We start from the raw sequence: 15,685 nt of genomic DNA, 5'->3' as shown, positions 1-15,685 counted from the left end.
CCTCTTCTCGCCACCAGTTCACTAGATGGACACTAGATTTTCCGGTTGTGGCCACCATGTGTTTTACACATTTCTAACGAAATAAAATATTTTTAAACAAAACATACATACTGGGATAAATTTATTCGTAAAAGAAAGAAATTCTGAAGACAGCGTAAATCTAAAATAATTGAAAATCTTCAAATTTGTCCATTTCAGGGACTGTATAATATGTCTCGTTGAGTTTTTTTCATAGATTTTTTAATGGGAGAAAGTATATTCTCTTCTTTATCTCTCATCTGGCCATTTCCAATCGTTAAGGCCACTTTTTTCCATAGTAGAAACCACAAACTCATGGTTGAATAGTTTGAATTACTTTGGCAGGGTAGTATCTGTCGTCATACTTTACAATAATGTATATTATTATTTTTATTATACACGCTGTCCCAGAACTCGCACCCCAGAGAAAAAAGGAGAAATCTTCATAAAAGGACAAATAACTAACCCCAATGAAAAATCTTTCTATCTTGAACGGTATTCAAGAACAGAACAGTTTAATTCGACCAATCAAAGCATTTTAAGCCATCCAGGTCTATTTCCCGTAATTGTTGCTAGGTTGCATATTTTATTACGTACCGGCTATGAAACTTTTGAGAAACGTCAATGTCAAAATTTCATTGAAATCACTTCAAATCGCTTTAGTACCGCCGTCATGGTCAACCGTGCTCTTTCATCATGTATTCTCCAGCGGACTATGTGGAAATGTTGATAATTTACGGAGAATGTGGAAATGAAGTAAATCCACATGCTCTATTTTCAAGAGCATTTCAGCAACGATTTTTATAAATTTGTGGGTTGGTGTATTGGGGAACCGTGTGGTATGTCTTCAATAGGAATTAGTTTACATGTCAGCTAACTAACCCTCTTTAGGTAGGATCTTTTTAATTTCCTGCACGGTAAGCGCGAGACATTCATCCAGAATTTTGAATGGAGAATTTTTGAACGCAGAACTTCCCAATTTGCTTGAAGGCATTCCACTTCTTTTTTGTGCTACCGGCTAGCTTCAACACAACGGCGCACTACCAAACTTCGGTTACAAATTCTAAACTGAATCTTTTGCGACTGGCACGGTTATGCTTGCAAATGAATGGTGGCCACGTTGAGCACTTGCTCTGATTTATTTTTAGTTTCATAATCCCTTTTGGCTTGTGTTATACCTTTTCTTCCTGTTTTGTACGATAAGCTCACGCGCATTAGAATAAACAAGGTTGTTTTCAGAACCGCCATTTGTTGTTTTATTTAAAAAAATTAAAATACATACATATACAGTGAGTTTTTTTTAAGACTGGCCATAGGGTTTTACATGCTAATTTTTCAACCCCCTGTTAACTTTTGTTCTGATGAAAATATTTAAACCATTTTTGGAACAAAGTTGGGAGATTTTTCAAACTATCGGATAGATTTCAATTCAATATCCCAAACTGTGGAAAAAGTTGTGGAAAAAATATTTTTTAGCGCGCCGAAAGCATTCAAAATTGGAGATCGTCAGGTGCTGGTTGAGCCGACAATGGCGCTACTCTGGCGGCCGTTCGACGTACTATTATTTCGGCGCCCTAAAAATATTTTTTTCACAACTTTTTCGACAGTTTGGGATATTGAATTGTAATCTATCCGATAGCTTAAAAAATCTTTCAACTTTATTCCAAAAATGGTTTGAATATTTTCATCGGAACAAAAGTTAACAGGGGGTTGAAAAATTAGCATGTAAAACCCTATGGCCAGTCTTAAAAAAAACTCACAGTATATACAGGGTGACTGACGAAAAACCTTTGATGCTGTATCTTGCTTATTTTTTATCCAATTTGAATAAATGACATATCAAATGAAATAATTTTGAAAACACTTCAATACCAACTAAATAAAAAAAATATATTGCGTCCAGTTTTTGACAGATGGACATCAGCTTCTTTTTTTCAAATAGCACTGTACATTTTTTTTTATTCGGTATTGTAGAGATTTGTCTTCTGAATATAAAAATGCAAAGAACTATACCCATTCATTAAACAAAAGTCAAGAAATTAAAGAGTAAATGTACAACATTTAAAAATCAAGTGACCAAAATAAACAAGAGAGAAGTTTGTTCTAAATGCTCCAAATGACTAAGTAAGCTCTGAGTATTCATTTGTCGAAACAGTTTGATAATAATAATATTATAATGTTGCTGTGGAAGAAAATTTCCAAAGACGATTTAGTGTTAACCTGTGGTGTGGCATTTTTGGAGATAGAATGGACTAGTGGGTCCATTTTTTTTTTATAGCACTCTCAATCAAACAAAATATCATATTATTTATTATCAAACGAAATAAACAATTTTCTGGATGAGATATCATTAGCAGTGTTGAATAGATTCGTGTTTCATCAGAACGGCACCATACCACATAATGCAAGCATGAATTTTGTATTTTTAAATCATTTAAATCATTTGGGTGAACGACGAATGGGTCCTCATGGAGCTATTCGATGGCCCGCTAGATCCTCAGATTTGAATCCATTGGATTTCTTTGTATTCATTCGAAACTTTCGAGACAATGTTTATTTGACCCCACCAGGTACCCAAAAAGAGTTAAAAAAAAAGATAGTGCCAGTATGTCAGAAAAAACCCCGAAATTTTGTACTGAATGCAAATGTGGGCATTTCTAGAAGGTATCGACAGTGTCTGCAACAGCATTGAAGAAATTTTGAGCAACTAGAATAGATTTAGTATTGTTTACAAATTGGATTACTTGATTTTTGATTTTCAATTTTTTTCATTTAAAATACATTTTTTGTTTTTTCTTTTAATGTAAGAATATTCAGAAGAAGATTCTTTATAAGAACGAATAAAAAAATATATAGAGTGTAATTTGAAAAAAAAAGTTGGCTATCGTCTGTCAAAAAATAGATGTCGAAAAAAATATCGAATAGGATAATAATGAAGTATTTTTCGAACTATTTCATTTGATGTGTCATTTATTCAAATCGGATAAAGAATAAGTAAGATACAGCGTCAAGGGTTTTTCGTCAGTCACCCTGTATATTCATGTGATCGATGGCGAATGTGACATCTTGAATGACATCTGCCTTAACCTAACATGTTGATGTTGACACTTTAGCGGACATGTCATTCTGACATTATTTAATTGAGACAATTTATAAACTTAGCAACCGATTTTGTTCACATTAACACCTTAGAGTTCCCTTTCTGGAATTGATGGATCTTAGATGTCTCACAACTCTCTTATGCAAGCCATTAATTGTTCTTCGTTTGCATTTTTAGAATCTAGATTGTCGTCGGCATTTGTCGGTTTTCTCTGGGGCGCGAGTTCTGGGACACCTGAATATTTAACGATTGTCACCTTTTACAATAACGTTTACAAAACAATAAGCAAAACACAAAGCACAAAAATTACATAGGTACCGAAATTTAACATTGTAAAACATTTTTAGCATGTCACCGAAATATCGAGTAAGAGTTGAACATAAATACTTAAATCAATTGATTCACTATACATGTTGCAGACGTATAATATTAAGGAAGAATATAACATATAATTAGTTCTGTAATATTTAAGTTTGAGGGTGGGAACATTTCTAGCAAGGAATTGTGGTATAAAAAAAAATACATAAAACTTTAGTAATTCAGTCAGATCTCAAACATCAATTAGATTATGTAGAATTTTAAACATAAAACACAGTGCAAAATATTTCCGTCTTACATCTAATGTAGCTACCATCTTATAAATTTAAACCTGTATTGTACTTTTTCCAGTCTGTCAACATGCTTTGCAAATAATAGTTTCGTAATGTAACGTAAATGTTAGCTTACTGTCAAGCAATATACCCAAATCTCTGAGTACGGATTTCAATCGAAAGGGACAGTTGTTTAGTACATAAATGGGAATGGTTGGGGAAATTTTGCGACTGAAATTTATGGCCTGACATTTAGCTACATTTAGAATCATGTCATTATTTTCACACCAAGTATTTCAATCATTAAGATTTAACTGCAATTCCACCATGTCAATTTGATACCGGATAATTCTGTATAGTTCTAAGTCATCAGCAAACAAGCAATGAAGGCTTCTAAAATTTAATCCAATGTCATTCATAAAGGTAGAAAACAAGAGGGGGCTAAGACCGAGTCTTGAGGGACGCCTGATGGTACACTTCGAATAGAAGATCTTTACTTGTGTTCTGTCGGTGAGATAAGAAGTAAACCACAATAACATAGTGCCAGTTACTCCATTGGGTGATAACTTTTGAATTAAAATTGAATGATTGACTTTATCGAACACAGACAATTAAACATAGTAAGACTGTCTAGATCTATTCAAATTTCAGCGACGCGCGATACTAGCGACGCGCTAACGTAGGGCCGAACTAGATGTATAATAAGTTGCATATTCCTCAATTATTGCAATCGAATGTATAATTAGTTGCATACGGACATATTTTTTTGTTTTTATTTACCTATTTTCATATTATGGTTTTATTTATTAAAAAAAAACAAAGACAAACAATTACCCAAACATTTTATTTCATTATTTTTAGAGTTTTCTTATAAAGGTTTGAATTTTGAAATTGTTTTTCGCTTATAACGATCCATGTAATAGATTATCTTTTCTCTGAGATTGAGTTCACAAATTTTGGTACGTTGAAAAACCTATAACACTTTGCCTGAGGATTTTGATGAATGTGCACGTTCTGGGATAACTTCAGGATCAGGAATCACAACTTCTGTAATTTACATAGTCATTAAAATCTTCGAATTGTCTAAAAAAACTGTTATTTTGTGACACTTTGAATTTGGAACGAAAAACTGATGGGAATGGCACGGCACACCTACAAAATCTAGTTTTTTGAGAACTTGTAAAATAATTTTCTCAAAAGTGGTCTTGCCAAATGAGTGAATTTTGTAATTTTGAAGAAAGTATTCCAGAAGTATCTAAAACCATTATCCAGCTTTTTTCAATTCTGAAAATAACATTTTTTGTAATAACTTTTTTTTCGAAAGTATTACTTACCGAATACAAACTTTTTGGTCAAAATCTATTCAAACAAGTTAATCAGGCTTCGACATCGCAGGTAGAAGAGGCTCGGGACAAGTACGAAAGTCGTTTTGGATTATTTTATAATTTTTATCATAACGAAATTGATTAGCAAATTTTTGACAATGATTAATAAAGATTTTTGAAACGAACAAATTTGATTTTTTGAATAAATCAAATTTCCCACTGTCAACGTAAATAGCCGATTCATCATCGACTAAATACGGTTATTTAGTTCGGCCCTACGCTAGGGTTGCGCTAGCATCGTCCACGTCTCCTAAGTTTTATATGGACTTTAACAGTCTTAATTCGTTATTGGTCTGTGTTATCGAACGTCTTACAGAAATCTGTATACACTGAATGTACCTCCAAGCCGTCACCTAAGATATTTTGAATGAAATTGACATAAGAAAATAATTTTGTTACCGTGGATCGGTTCTGAAAAAAGCCGTGCTGATGACAGGATTATTCATTTTTGAAGACTGGGAAAATTCTTTCGCTTAAAATAGATTCAAAAAGTTTGCTTGCAGTTGACAAGATTGTAATTGGGCGATAGTTTTCAATATTAGATAATAAACATGTTTTATGAACAGGAACAATATAAGCATGTAAGCAACAAGGCTTTAACAAAACCTTTGTGTAGAGTTCGAACCGCCCAACCACCGCACCGAGCTCTCTATTACAGGTAATTCAAACAATAATTGAGTGGTCTTATGATCAAACGAGGACTAAAACTATCCTCTTCGAAAAGGCGATTCGGGGACTCCGAACTAGCATCGGGCACTTCCGACTCGTACGGGTTGTACTGAGTCATAGTCGTCTGATGAGAATGATGCGTCAGAAGATGAGGTCAGAGTAGGGATGATGCTAACACGGCCATCCTGGGAGGGGCGGCCTCGACCCAATCACAGATTCGAGCTGAAAGCAGAAAAATAAACAGGTGTGCGGACCTTACCAGCGTGTAACATGCGTAGGCAGAAAATCGGCATTTTTTAGGAATCCTAGTCAGTCATGGAACGAAAACAGTTATTTGATAGCCGTGCTACATCGCCATGAAGAGTAGAGGTTGCTTGAGTGATGCAACAAGGACTTGTAAAAGTAGATGCATGTACGAGTAAGCAAAACGAGAGAAAGCGGGATCGCCACTTAATTGCGATGGACAGGTGGGATCACCACGGTGGGAACGCCACCCTCAGAGATCGCCACGTTTAACTATTCTACGGTCGTAAAGCACAGGTGGGAATGCCATTTCGGCAGTAACGTTATGCTGTGTGATCGCCACATGCACTATGGGTTGATAAACACAGGTGGGAATGCCACCTCAACATTAACGTTTAAATGTGGGATCGCCACATGAGCGGCTACGGAAAAACATCAAGTGGGAACGCCACGTTAGCATGAATTCGGCATCGTAGGATCGCTACAGCAAGAGTAGAATGATGGAAATGCCAACGGTAAAGTTGAAAGCGACAAAAAGCAAGTTGGAGCGCAACTCATCTACCAATGACAATTAGTCGGAACCTGTAGCCCAGAATCTCAGCTGTTAATGTGAGGCTACGGTGGTGCGTCTGCCACGACCTTAAAGGAGATTGCGTTCATTGGGCAAGAGCGATCGTACTGTATATGGCCCGGAAAACTTGGGCTTCAATTTTTCGCCACCAGCAACTTGAGAATCTTCGATAGCAACTTCTGTGCCGATAGCATACGGAGTAGAGGCATAGCGTTTGACATCAAAGGTTGAAGACCGACATTGAACATTGTGTGCGATGCGAAGACGAGCCGTTGGGACTGCGTCATTAGGATCGATGTCCGGAATCGTGCGTGGAACTCCGGCTAAAAAGTCAATGGTGGCTGATAAACGAGGATTTATGCCGAGGTGAAGCACGGTTGGTGCAAATCCGGTGGTTGCATGTACTGTTATGTTGATGACATCTTCTATTCCGGGCAAGAGCGAAAACCACGTGTGCTCTTTGTCAGGAGTAAGCGTCGCACGAAGAAGATTAAAGATGGTTCGCATCAAACGCTCGACTTGTCCATTACCACGTGGCGTGCCAGTAACTATGTGATTAAGTTCAACTTTCTGCTCTGCCAAAAACGTTTTGAACATGCGAGAAGTGAAAGCAGCGCCTCGGTCTGCAACAGTGCGCTTGGGTGCACCTAATTTATCAAAAACGCACTGTAAAGCACGAATGGAGTCTCCAGAAGTCTTCTTCGTATGGGGCACAAGCTACAATATTTCGCGAACGCATCAACGATCACTAGAATTTGGGTACAATTATGCGATTTCACCAGAGGTCCGGCGTGATCGATATGCCAAGTATCGAGGATGTCGTCGGGTTTACTACCATGTTGCCACAAACCTCCTCTGCGCCCAGTATGAGATTTCCCCAAAACACAGGCACGACAGTTGCGAATGTACTTTTTAACACATTGGCCCATGCGTGGCCAATACAAATCCTCACGCAGTTTGCAGATACACTTGTCAAGGCCAATGCTCGACGCGGCATCATGATAGAGGCGCATTGTCTGCAAGCGCGCGGACGTAATATTTGCCGGCTGGCTCACGTGCGGTTATTACACCCTTAACAATGACCAAGTCGGGGTAGTCTTCCGGGTTAGCAAACACACGTTGGCACTGTTCATCGGTTTTTTGGTAGTCCAGTAAGCTACTAGGGTGTCCTTTTGGGTACTCTGCCGAGAAACAGGCTTTACAAGGTAAATTGACTCCACAGGTTGGCGACTTAAGTAGTCCACGTGACCCACTTTGCATCCAGGGCGGTATTGGATTTCAGAATCATAATCCTAGAGTTAAAACCACCAACGAGCAACGCGTGGGTGAAGATTTTTCTTTAACGCTGACGCACGCACAGCATTGCAGTCGGTGAGGATAAGAAAATGCCGACCATACAAATAAACACGGAAATGTTCTACCGCTTCAACTATGGCCAAAGTTTCAAGGTCATACGAGTGGTATTTTGCTTCACAAGCAGTTGTACGACGGCTGTAGTAAGCGACAGGGCGGACAAGGTTGTGTTCGCGCTGGAACAGCACCGCACCGACCCCAAGGGCACTGGCGTCTGGATGGACCTCGCACTCCAAGTCGGGATTGAAATGGTTCATTTTTGCGGAGTAGTTGGGTAATGGGTGCTGTAAGAACCGAAAAACCGGCCAGGAAACGACGAAAGTACCCAGCTAAACTCATAAACTGACGGACGCCTTTCAAGTCGGTTGGAGATGGAGTCGCCGTCAAAGCACGTACTTTGCGGGAACTGGAGCGTACTGAACATGCACTTAACACCATTCCTAAATACTCTGTGTCAGGTGCAAAGAACACCCACTTCTCATAATTAAGGGAGAATCCACAAGAAGCTAAGGCATTCAGGACTTCCTGTAAATTCTGGAATCCTTCTTCAACGGTGGTCGAAGGCACAAGGTCGTGTTATCAAGATAGACGAACGCTTTGGCACGTTGATAAGCATTAATATAGCAGTCTATGGATGGAGCCTTGAGACCGCTCTAAGCGCAGACGAGCGATCCCAACTACAGAGCGCGATAGATTTATCCGAAGTCTTAGTTGTTAGACAAGGCCGGCCTGCACGGACAGGCAAGAAGCAATCTCGCTAGGCGTAAATACATGGAAAATATGTAGAAGTGACAAAGAAAACTCAACTTTTGGGTGAAAATAATTTTTATTCCGTTATAAACAGTGTTACAGCATTTAAAGAAATATTTTATTGATGTTTAAATTGAATCGTGTAGATATGTCTAATTATATCCGGAACTTGATTATTTTTATTATTTTCATGATGCAATCGTATTGTAAAAAATGAACGCAGAATTAAATAAACTAATTGTACCGCATGATTGTTGATAGGGTGTTGATCTAAAATATGATTATTTAAATCATTAATAGCCGTTTGCACCAGTTTCGGTTAAATGTCTAGGTTAGATAACTACCGTTAAATTTAACCATCGTGTTAACCAGAATTTGCATTGCACCGTTCAACTTACAACAAACTGTTAGGTAATCAGGAGATACGTTTGGCAACGTTTCAAAATTAAACAAAATCATGATTTTTGAATTTGTCATTTTATTATGTCACATGAATAGTGCTTGTGTTGTGCAAATAAATTGTGCGAAATAGATTCAAAATGAGCCAACAAAAAGATGAAAAGAAGAGGGCACGGGCTCCTAACTTTTCACCGGATGAAAAAGTCGCACTGCTGAACTTAATAAAAAAATACTCTCACATTATTGAGAACAAGAAAACAGACGCGGTGACGTGGCAAGACAAGAGTAAGGCATTGGGTGAAATTATAAAGAAAGAAATTGGAACAATTCAATTAGTAATTTTACAAAGATCCGAGCAGTTACAAATAAAAATGATTGAAGAAACTGAACGAAAATTGACAATTCAATGGAGAAGAGAAGAAGAACTACATCAATTTGAAATTAGAAAACAAGAGTTAGATTTGGCGATAATGGAAGCCCAATTGGAATTATTATTAGAAAAAACTAAAAACAAATAAAAACATTCATTAATTTTAATATACGTTAGTTCAAAATATGTATAAAATTAAAAAATCACTATCTTGTTTACAAATTTGCAAAATGTTGTTCTATTAACATTTCTCTGGTTCCATAATGAACTGGAGCTTCTACTCCTTCAACGGCTGCTATTTGTCTTTTGTTTATTTGAACCTCCAGATCTTGGTCATTTATTTCTTCAGGTGCTGGAGGTGCATTGATGTCATTTGCTTCTAGACAAATATTGTGCACAACGCTTGTTGCAACTATAATTATTAGCTCCTTATTACATTACGAGTTCGAATATGGCTTTCGTTATACAGCTGTTCTGCAAGAGTTCTTGGGCGTAGCAGTGGTGTTAATAAAAACTTAGTGTTAGCGTATCCGCTAGCACCTACAACGAGACAAATTACATCAAAGAAATAACATGAATCGACGTCGGGACGCCACTTCATCTAAGCATCGAAATAATTATTTCTTTCGTAAATTTGCCGAGGAATTCAATTTTCTAAAAACTCTAGTACGTCGAGATCATCGTCTTCTTCATGAATATCAAGATTTATCATTTCTGCGAGATCCATCATTCCAATCGATGACACAATGATGACACAATCATGTAACCGACACTTTAACCGCTACTCAGAGCACTGGTTAATTTTCGCTGGTTAGGATGGGCACTAACCACTGGTTAGTAAGTGGTGCAATGACAGTGGTGTTTAAAGTAGTCGTTATCTGTCGTTTAAAATTTAACCGCTACTGGTGCAAACGGCCATTAGGGTCGGTTGCACCAGCGTGAGTTAAATTTAACTACAGATTAAAATATACGAAAACATTGTTATAACAATAGGTAACTAAAGTAACGAAGCATTTTAACCCACAGTTAAGTTTAACTGGCGTTGGTGCAACCGGCCCTAAATAATTTTTTAAAATCTAACTGCTTGAATGACAACAATATTAACAATGTTCCCGGAAGTGTTATATTTTCGACGTCTGAAATCCATTCGCAACCCTGCAAATTTTTATAACATCTGCTGACGGTTTAATAAGGCCGTCCTTATTTTTTTTATATTTATTAATGCAGAGGAAGAGTCATTGTTAGTCAAAACAGATGGATATATTTTACAATCTAGTAATCTTTGCACTTTTCTGACAACAAATCCTGAAATGTATTCTACAACATCAGTGATGTAGGAAGAAAATGAAAAATTTAACAATGACTTCCTCGTCAATTAAATTAATATCACTTTCTTGTCGAATGTCTCAAAAGTTTCTTATAAGCTGATTGTAACTGAATGGCCGTAGGGTTATTTGTAAATCCACCTCTTGAGGGAATATCGGAAAAAAACATCTCTAATACCCGTTTGCACCGGTCACAGTTAAAAGCTAGGATTAATTAACTGACACTTAAATCTAACTAGCACATAAATTTTTTTCACTTTGCACCGAAGTGATTCATGTGTCAGTTAAAATAAGCGTCGGTAACGTGGAGTAACGTAAGACACTTCGATATGATTGGTTGTCAAATATATTTTCAAAATAAATATTGCTGTGAAATATTGTCATTTGAATGTCAGTGAATTTGTTTGTGGTGAATATTTTTGGTTTCTGAAGTACTGATCTGAAGGAAATGGTAAGTTAATTAAATTATTTGTGAAATTTGTTTTAAATGTGGTCTCACAGGACGGACAAGTAAAACGTGCGCGTTCTACAAATTTTTCCCCCGACGAAAAAATTTTAATATTGAATTTAGTGCGACGATATTCGCACATTATAGAGAGCAAAAAAACCGATGCGCTTTCATGGCGAAATAAGGAGGCAACATGGACAAAAATTGCTACGGAATTCAATGCACAAAATTCAACGTTCCGAAGCAAAGAAACATTAAAAAGATTTTTCGAAAATAAAAAGAAAGAAACAAGGAAAAAGGCCGCCACAGAAAGACGGGAAATTACCAAAACCGGTAGTGGGACAGCAACTCCTGTAATTAAAGATGCTACTTTTGATCTCACAATGGCTATTTTAAATAAAAAAACAGTTTTTGGCGTTGAAATAATTCCTAATGGAGATAAACTGGAAATCGTAGGAACTTCGATGTTAAATGACACAAAGCCAATTGTACCTAAGTATGCATAGTTATAAACTTAAAAAATTAATTATTTTTTAATACACAGGGAGAAAATATTGAGGATCCAGAACCAGCTGATGAAGTAATTAACATAAATACTGACCAAATTGATGAACCGACCACTAGCAATACATGGGAATGTTATACACCGGCAAATTTATCAAAACCCATTAACGAAACTTTATCAAGAAAGAAAAAAAATGACTCAAAATGGTCAAGCAGGAGACGTCCATCTTTATGTCCAACTGGAAATGTGGCAAAGAAATATGAAGATTTGGCAGAAATAAAAGTTCATGTTTGTCAATTACAGTTGGAGTTGTTACAAAAGAGTTGTCAACAGCAACAACAAAAAAATGACATGGAAATTGAAACAATGGATCGAAAGAATAAAAGAGAAGAGGAAGAATTTGAAAGAAAAAGACTTTGTGATTTGGAATTGTTTGAACTTAAAAAACAATCGTTAGAATTAGATATAAAATTGAAACAGGCACAGTTAAATGCTTTGAATTTATTATAAATTGTTAAAAAAAATAAAGTTATATGTTTGCAAAATAATTGTTGATAAATTCTCTTCTTAATTGAGCTCCTGCACCTACAGGTTCATTTGCAACATAATGAACGTCAGGGATTTGACCATCTTCGATGAGCCGGTTTAATTCATGTTCATTCAGTTCTTCAGGTATTGGTGGTGGGTCAACATCGTCCATAGATAGAGCCAAATTATGAAGTACTGCTGTTGCAACAATTATGGTCATCGTGGTCTCAATTTTTAACCGACATCCTTATGCTAAGACTGGGAACCTTCGTTTTTAATACACCGAAACATCTTTCAATACAATTCCTAGTTCTTATATGAGATTCATTGTAATGTTGTTCGGGTGGAGTGACTGGATTTAAAAGAGGAGTAAATAAATAAGATTTATTAGGATATCCACCATCTCCTAAAACAATATTTTGACACGTTTTATTTTTCAATATTTATTTGTTGTTTGTTTCACCTAAAAGTAAACAGTTCCTAAAAGCGTGTGTTTCAAAATTGGCCAGTATTCTGCTTTTATTAAAAATTGTGGCGTCATGTACAGAACCGGGCCATCGTGAAACAACATTGGTAATCCTTAAAGCTGCAGTACATATCATTTGAGAATTTACCGAAAAGTAAGATTTTCGGTTCCTATATATTTCTGCATCATTACCTCCTAGTTATAACATATTTTTGATTTCATTTTCCATTATTCAAAAATGTGGTACCTTACCTGGGGATTGAATTTTTACGTGTGTATAATCGATTGCACCTACAACACGCGGAAATGCTGCCACTTCAAAAAATTTGATTTGTTCCTGAACTATCTCTTCATTCGTTGTAGGAAAACTTATGTACATGTTATATAAATCAGCAATTGTGCGTGATACCCGAACAATTATTCTGGATACAGTGGATACATGCATGCCGCAATAATCGGCAATAGATTGGAGACGACCGCCAGTTGAGTAAAAACGAAGAGTAGTTAGTAATTGATTCATGGGAGAAACAGAATTATTACTGAAAAAATATAAGTAATGAAAAATGTCACTTAAGTAAGTACCTTACATATCAGAAGGATACTCCAATCTTTCTTCAATTATCACTAACAAGTTTAAACAACACTGCTTTGAAATCCGAAATCTTCTTCGGAAATTTACATTATCATAACTATCGAAATAATTATTTCGCACGTACACTTGTCGCGGCAAGCCATTAATTACATCAAAAACTTCAATATCGTCATTGTTATGATCATCTAAATCTTCCATGATATTTAGGACCTCCATTTTATTAAAAAAAAAAATATTTAAAGGTATTAGTGGGAATGATAATCCGTGCGAATTCCTGGGATTAAAATAACTGACAAATAGTTGAAATGTCACTGTCACTTACATGTCGGTGCAAGGTATTTTGAAATTTAACCTTTGCTTAACTTAATCTAAACCCTTAACTATGACTGGTGCAAACGGGCATTAATGGGCTTGACTTACTTTATAGCTCAAGAAATATTTTAACTGTTTCTTGTCTCTTATGTGATAATTAATTATTCCTTCAGTGCTGGCCATGTTGACTAACAACCCGATGAATCCCGTTTTCCGTCGACTTTCCAACATCAGGCAACCGCTAGGAGCTTTCAAGTCAAAAATCAGTTGTCTTGCCTTGTTAAAAATGTTAGACACAAATTGTTGATTGGTCAATGAAAGGGGTTTCTTACAAGCTTGTTTACTCAATGCATTCCTAACATTCAGTACATCAAATACATCGTTAATGATGCGGCAAAATTTGGAAGTATACTGACATTCGCGAAACTGAGGAAGCTTCAATATATTCGGACAATAGTCATTAGCACCTGCCATGCTATTGCTAAACGTTTGAATGGCTAGTCTAAAAGCCGATTTATAGTTCCGTAACATATACGTATGGCATAACGTATCAAAATTGAATCCTATTGAATCAAATGTGTTCATTTATAGATCCGTTAACATAACATAAGTCCGTATCCGTTTACATATGCATTGGCCAATTTTAATTATTATGTTATGTAGCACGAAAGTTACGGAATTTTAATATTTTTCTATAGAAACGGTTACGTGTAGGAATTCTGTCAATAAAAACATTATTTAAAAAGTGGCAAATATGAAGGAAATTCTAATCGTACATTATGTTGAAAGGTTCAAGGCACTGTAGGTACGATAAGTCTTCCAAAGACTTTAAGGACGGTGTCAAGAAGGAAATGATTTGGAGACAAATCGCAGACAAAGTAAAAATAAGTGGTAAATAATATAATTTATCTTTTGCATCATGCAGTTGAGGATTGCATGCGCGTTTGGAAAAATTTAAGGGAACGATATACCAGAGAATTGAGGAATCTCCGAAATACCCCAAGCGGTTCCTCACCTAGAGAAGTACATTGGTATTTGTTTAAACACCTGGCATTTTTGGAGCCTTACGTAAAAACAAGAAAGTAAAAATATTAACAATAGGTACATTGTTTAGAACCTTCTAAGTGAATACAAGTATTTTGCAGAACTTTTTCTAATCTTAAAAAAAAATCCGTTGAAAATTCAATGAGGAACGACATCAGCAACACAGGAGATATTGAAGAATCCGAGGAAAGTATTGCTGGAGAGATCACTGCAAATTCTCAGTTGGCGATTGCTACTGAAATTAACAACACCATTGACACTTCTTTTCAATATTCAAGAAATGAAGAATTCAATGCATTTTGCCATGGTACTCCACCGTATGGCGAACAAAAATAATTTGCTAAGCTTTCCCGTACCTGGACCGACCTCATGGTGGAATAGTTTGAAGATGATCGCCCCACTGACTTTAACATTTCGATTTCTCGTCTCCAGTCTCCATTATCGCAATCATCCTGGTCTGTAAAGCCAGGAGGATTATAATAATTTAATTATAACAAAGCAATGCGGAAATTTTAAGTTACAATTTGGAAGGCACATATCCCCAGGAACATTCAACTCATTCTCATCCAATGCTTTTCCAAAAATTGATTCCCTGAAAACACCAACATCACTTTGTGATCCGTACGCCCCGATATCAACCAATCTAAAATTGTAATTAGCATCACAGGCCGCTAAGAGAATGATGCTAAAAGTTTTTTTGTAATTGTAGAACATAAATCCTGAATTTGCGGGAGCCTGTATGTTAATGTGTTTTCCATCCAAGCTACCTAAACAATTTGGAAAATTCAATTTTTCATTAAATTCTTGTGCAATATGATACCATTCTTCTTCGCTATTCGGAGGTTTTAAGTACAATGGAGATAACGCTTTCCAAATTGCTTCACATACTTCTTTTATTATAAAATGAACTGTTGTTAATCCAACTTGGTACTTCCAAGCCGTTGTTTGCATAGACGAACCTTGAGATAAAAAGCTAAAATTGAAAATACATACTTTAGAGTAAATTGTAAAGTTAAT

General features: G+C 36.3%; 1 protein-coding gene and 1 long non-coding RNA gene across 2 annotated transcripts; one reads left to right on the top strand and one right to left on the bottom strand.

The window, feature by feature from the left end:
* Window positions 1-10,923: 10,923 nt before the first annotated feature.
* Window positions 10,924-12,236, top strand: LOC138126774 (myb/SANT-like DNA-binding domain-containing protein 3). Its single transcript, XM_069042556.1, has 3 exons — window positions 10,924-11,224; window positions 11,275-11,709; window positions 11,766-12,236. Exons 1-3 carry the CDS (start codon window positions 11,222-11,224, stop codon window positions 12,234-12,236), a joined length of 909 nt encoding a protein of 302 aa, XP_068898657.1. The 5' UTR covers window positions 10,924-11,221.
* A 290-nt stretch (window positions 12,237-12,526) lies between these two features.
* LOC138126775 (uncharacterized) lies at window positions 12,527-14,235 on the bottom strand. The gene is made up of 4 exons (XR_011157950.1): window positions 13,308-14,235; window positions 12,973-13,259; window positions 12,718-12,915; window positions 12,527-12,660 (listed from the first exon to the last, which is right to left on the bottom strand). It is a non-coding gene; the product is annotated as an uncharacterized lncRNA (long non-coding RNA).
* Window positions 14,236-15,685: the final 1,450 nt, after the last annotated feature.

Source organism: Tenebrio molitor, chromosome 3 (assembly GCF_963966145.1).
Source record: "Tenebrio molitor chromosome 3, icTenMoli1.1, whole genome shotgun sequence".
NCBI lineage: Eukaryota > Metazoa > Arthropoda > Insecta > Coleoptera > Tenebrionidae > Tenebrio > Tenebrio molitor.
This window is presented reverse-complemented; position numbering and strand designations above follow the sequence as displayed.

Coding starts and splice junctions, on each gene's coding strand:
- LOC138126774 (XM_069042556.1), top strand. Junction 11,710..11,765: donor TAAATGACACAAAGCCAATT/GTACCTAAGTAT, acceptor TTTAATACACAG/GGAGAAAATATTGAGGATCC.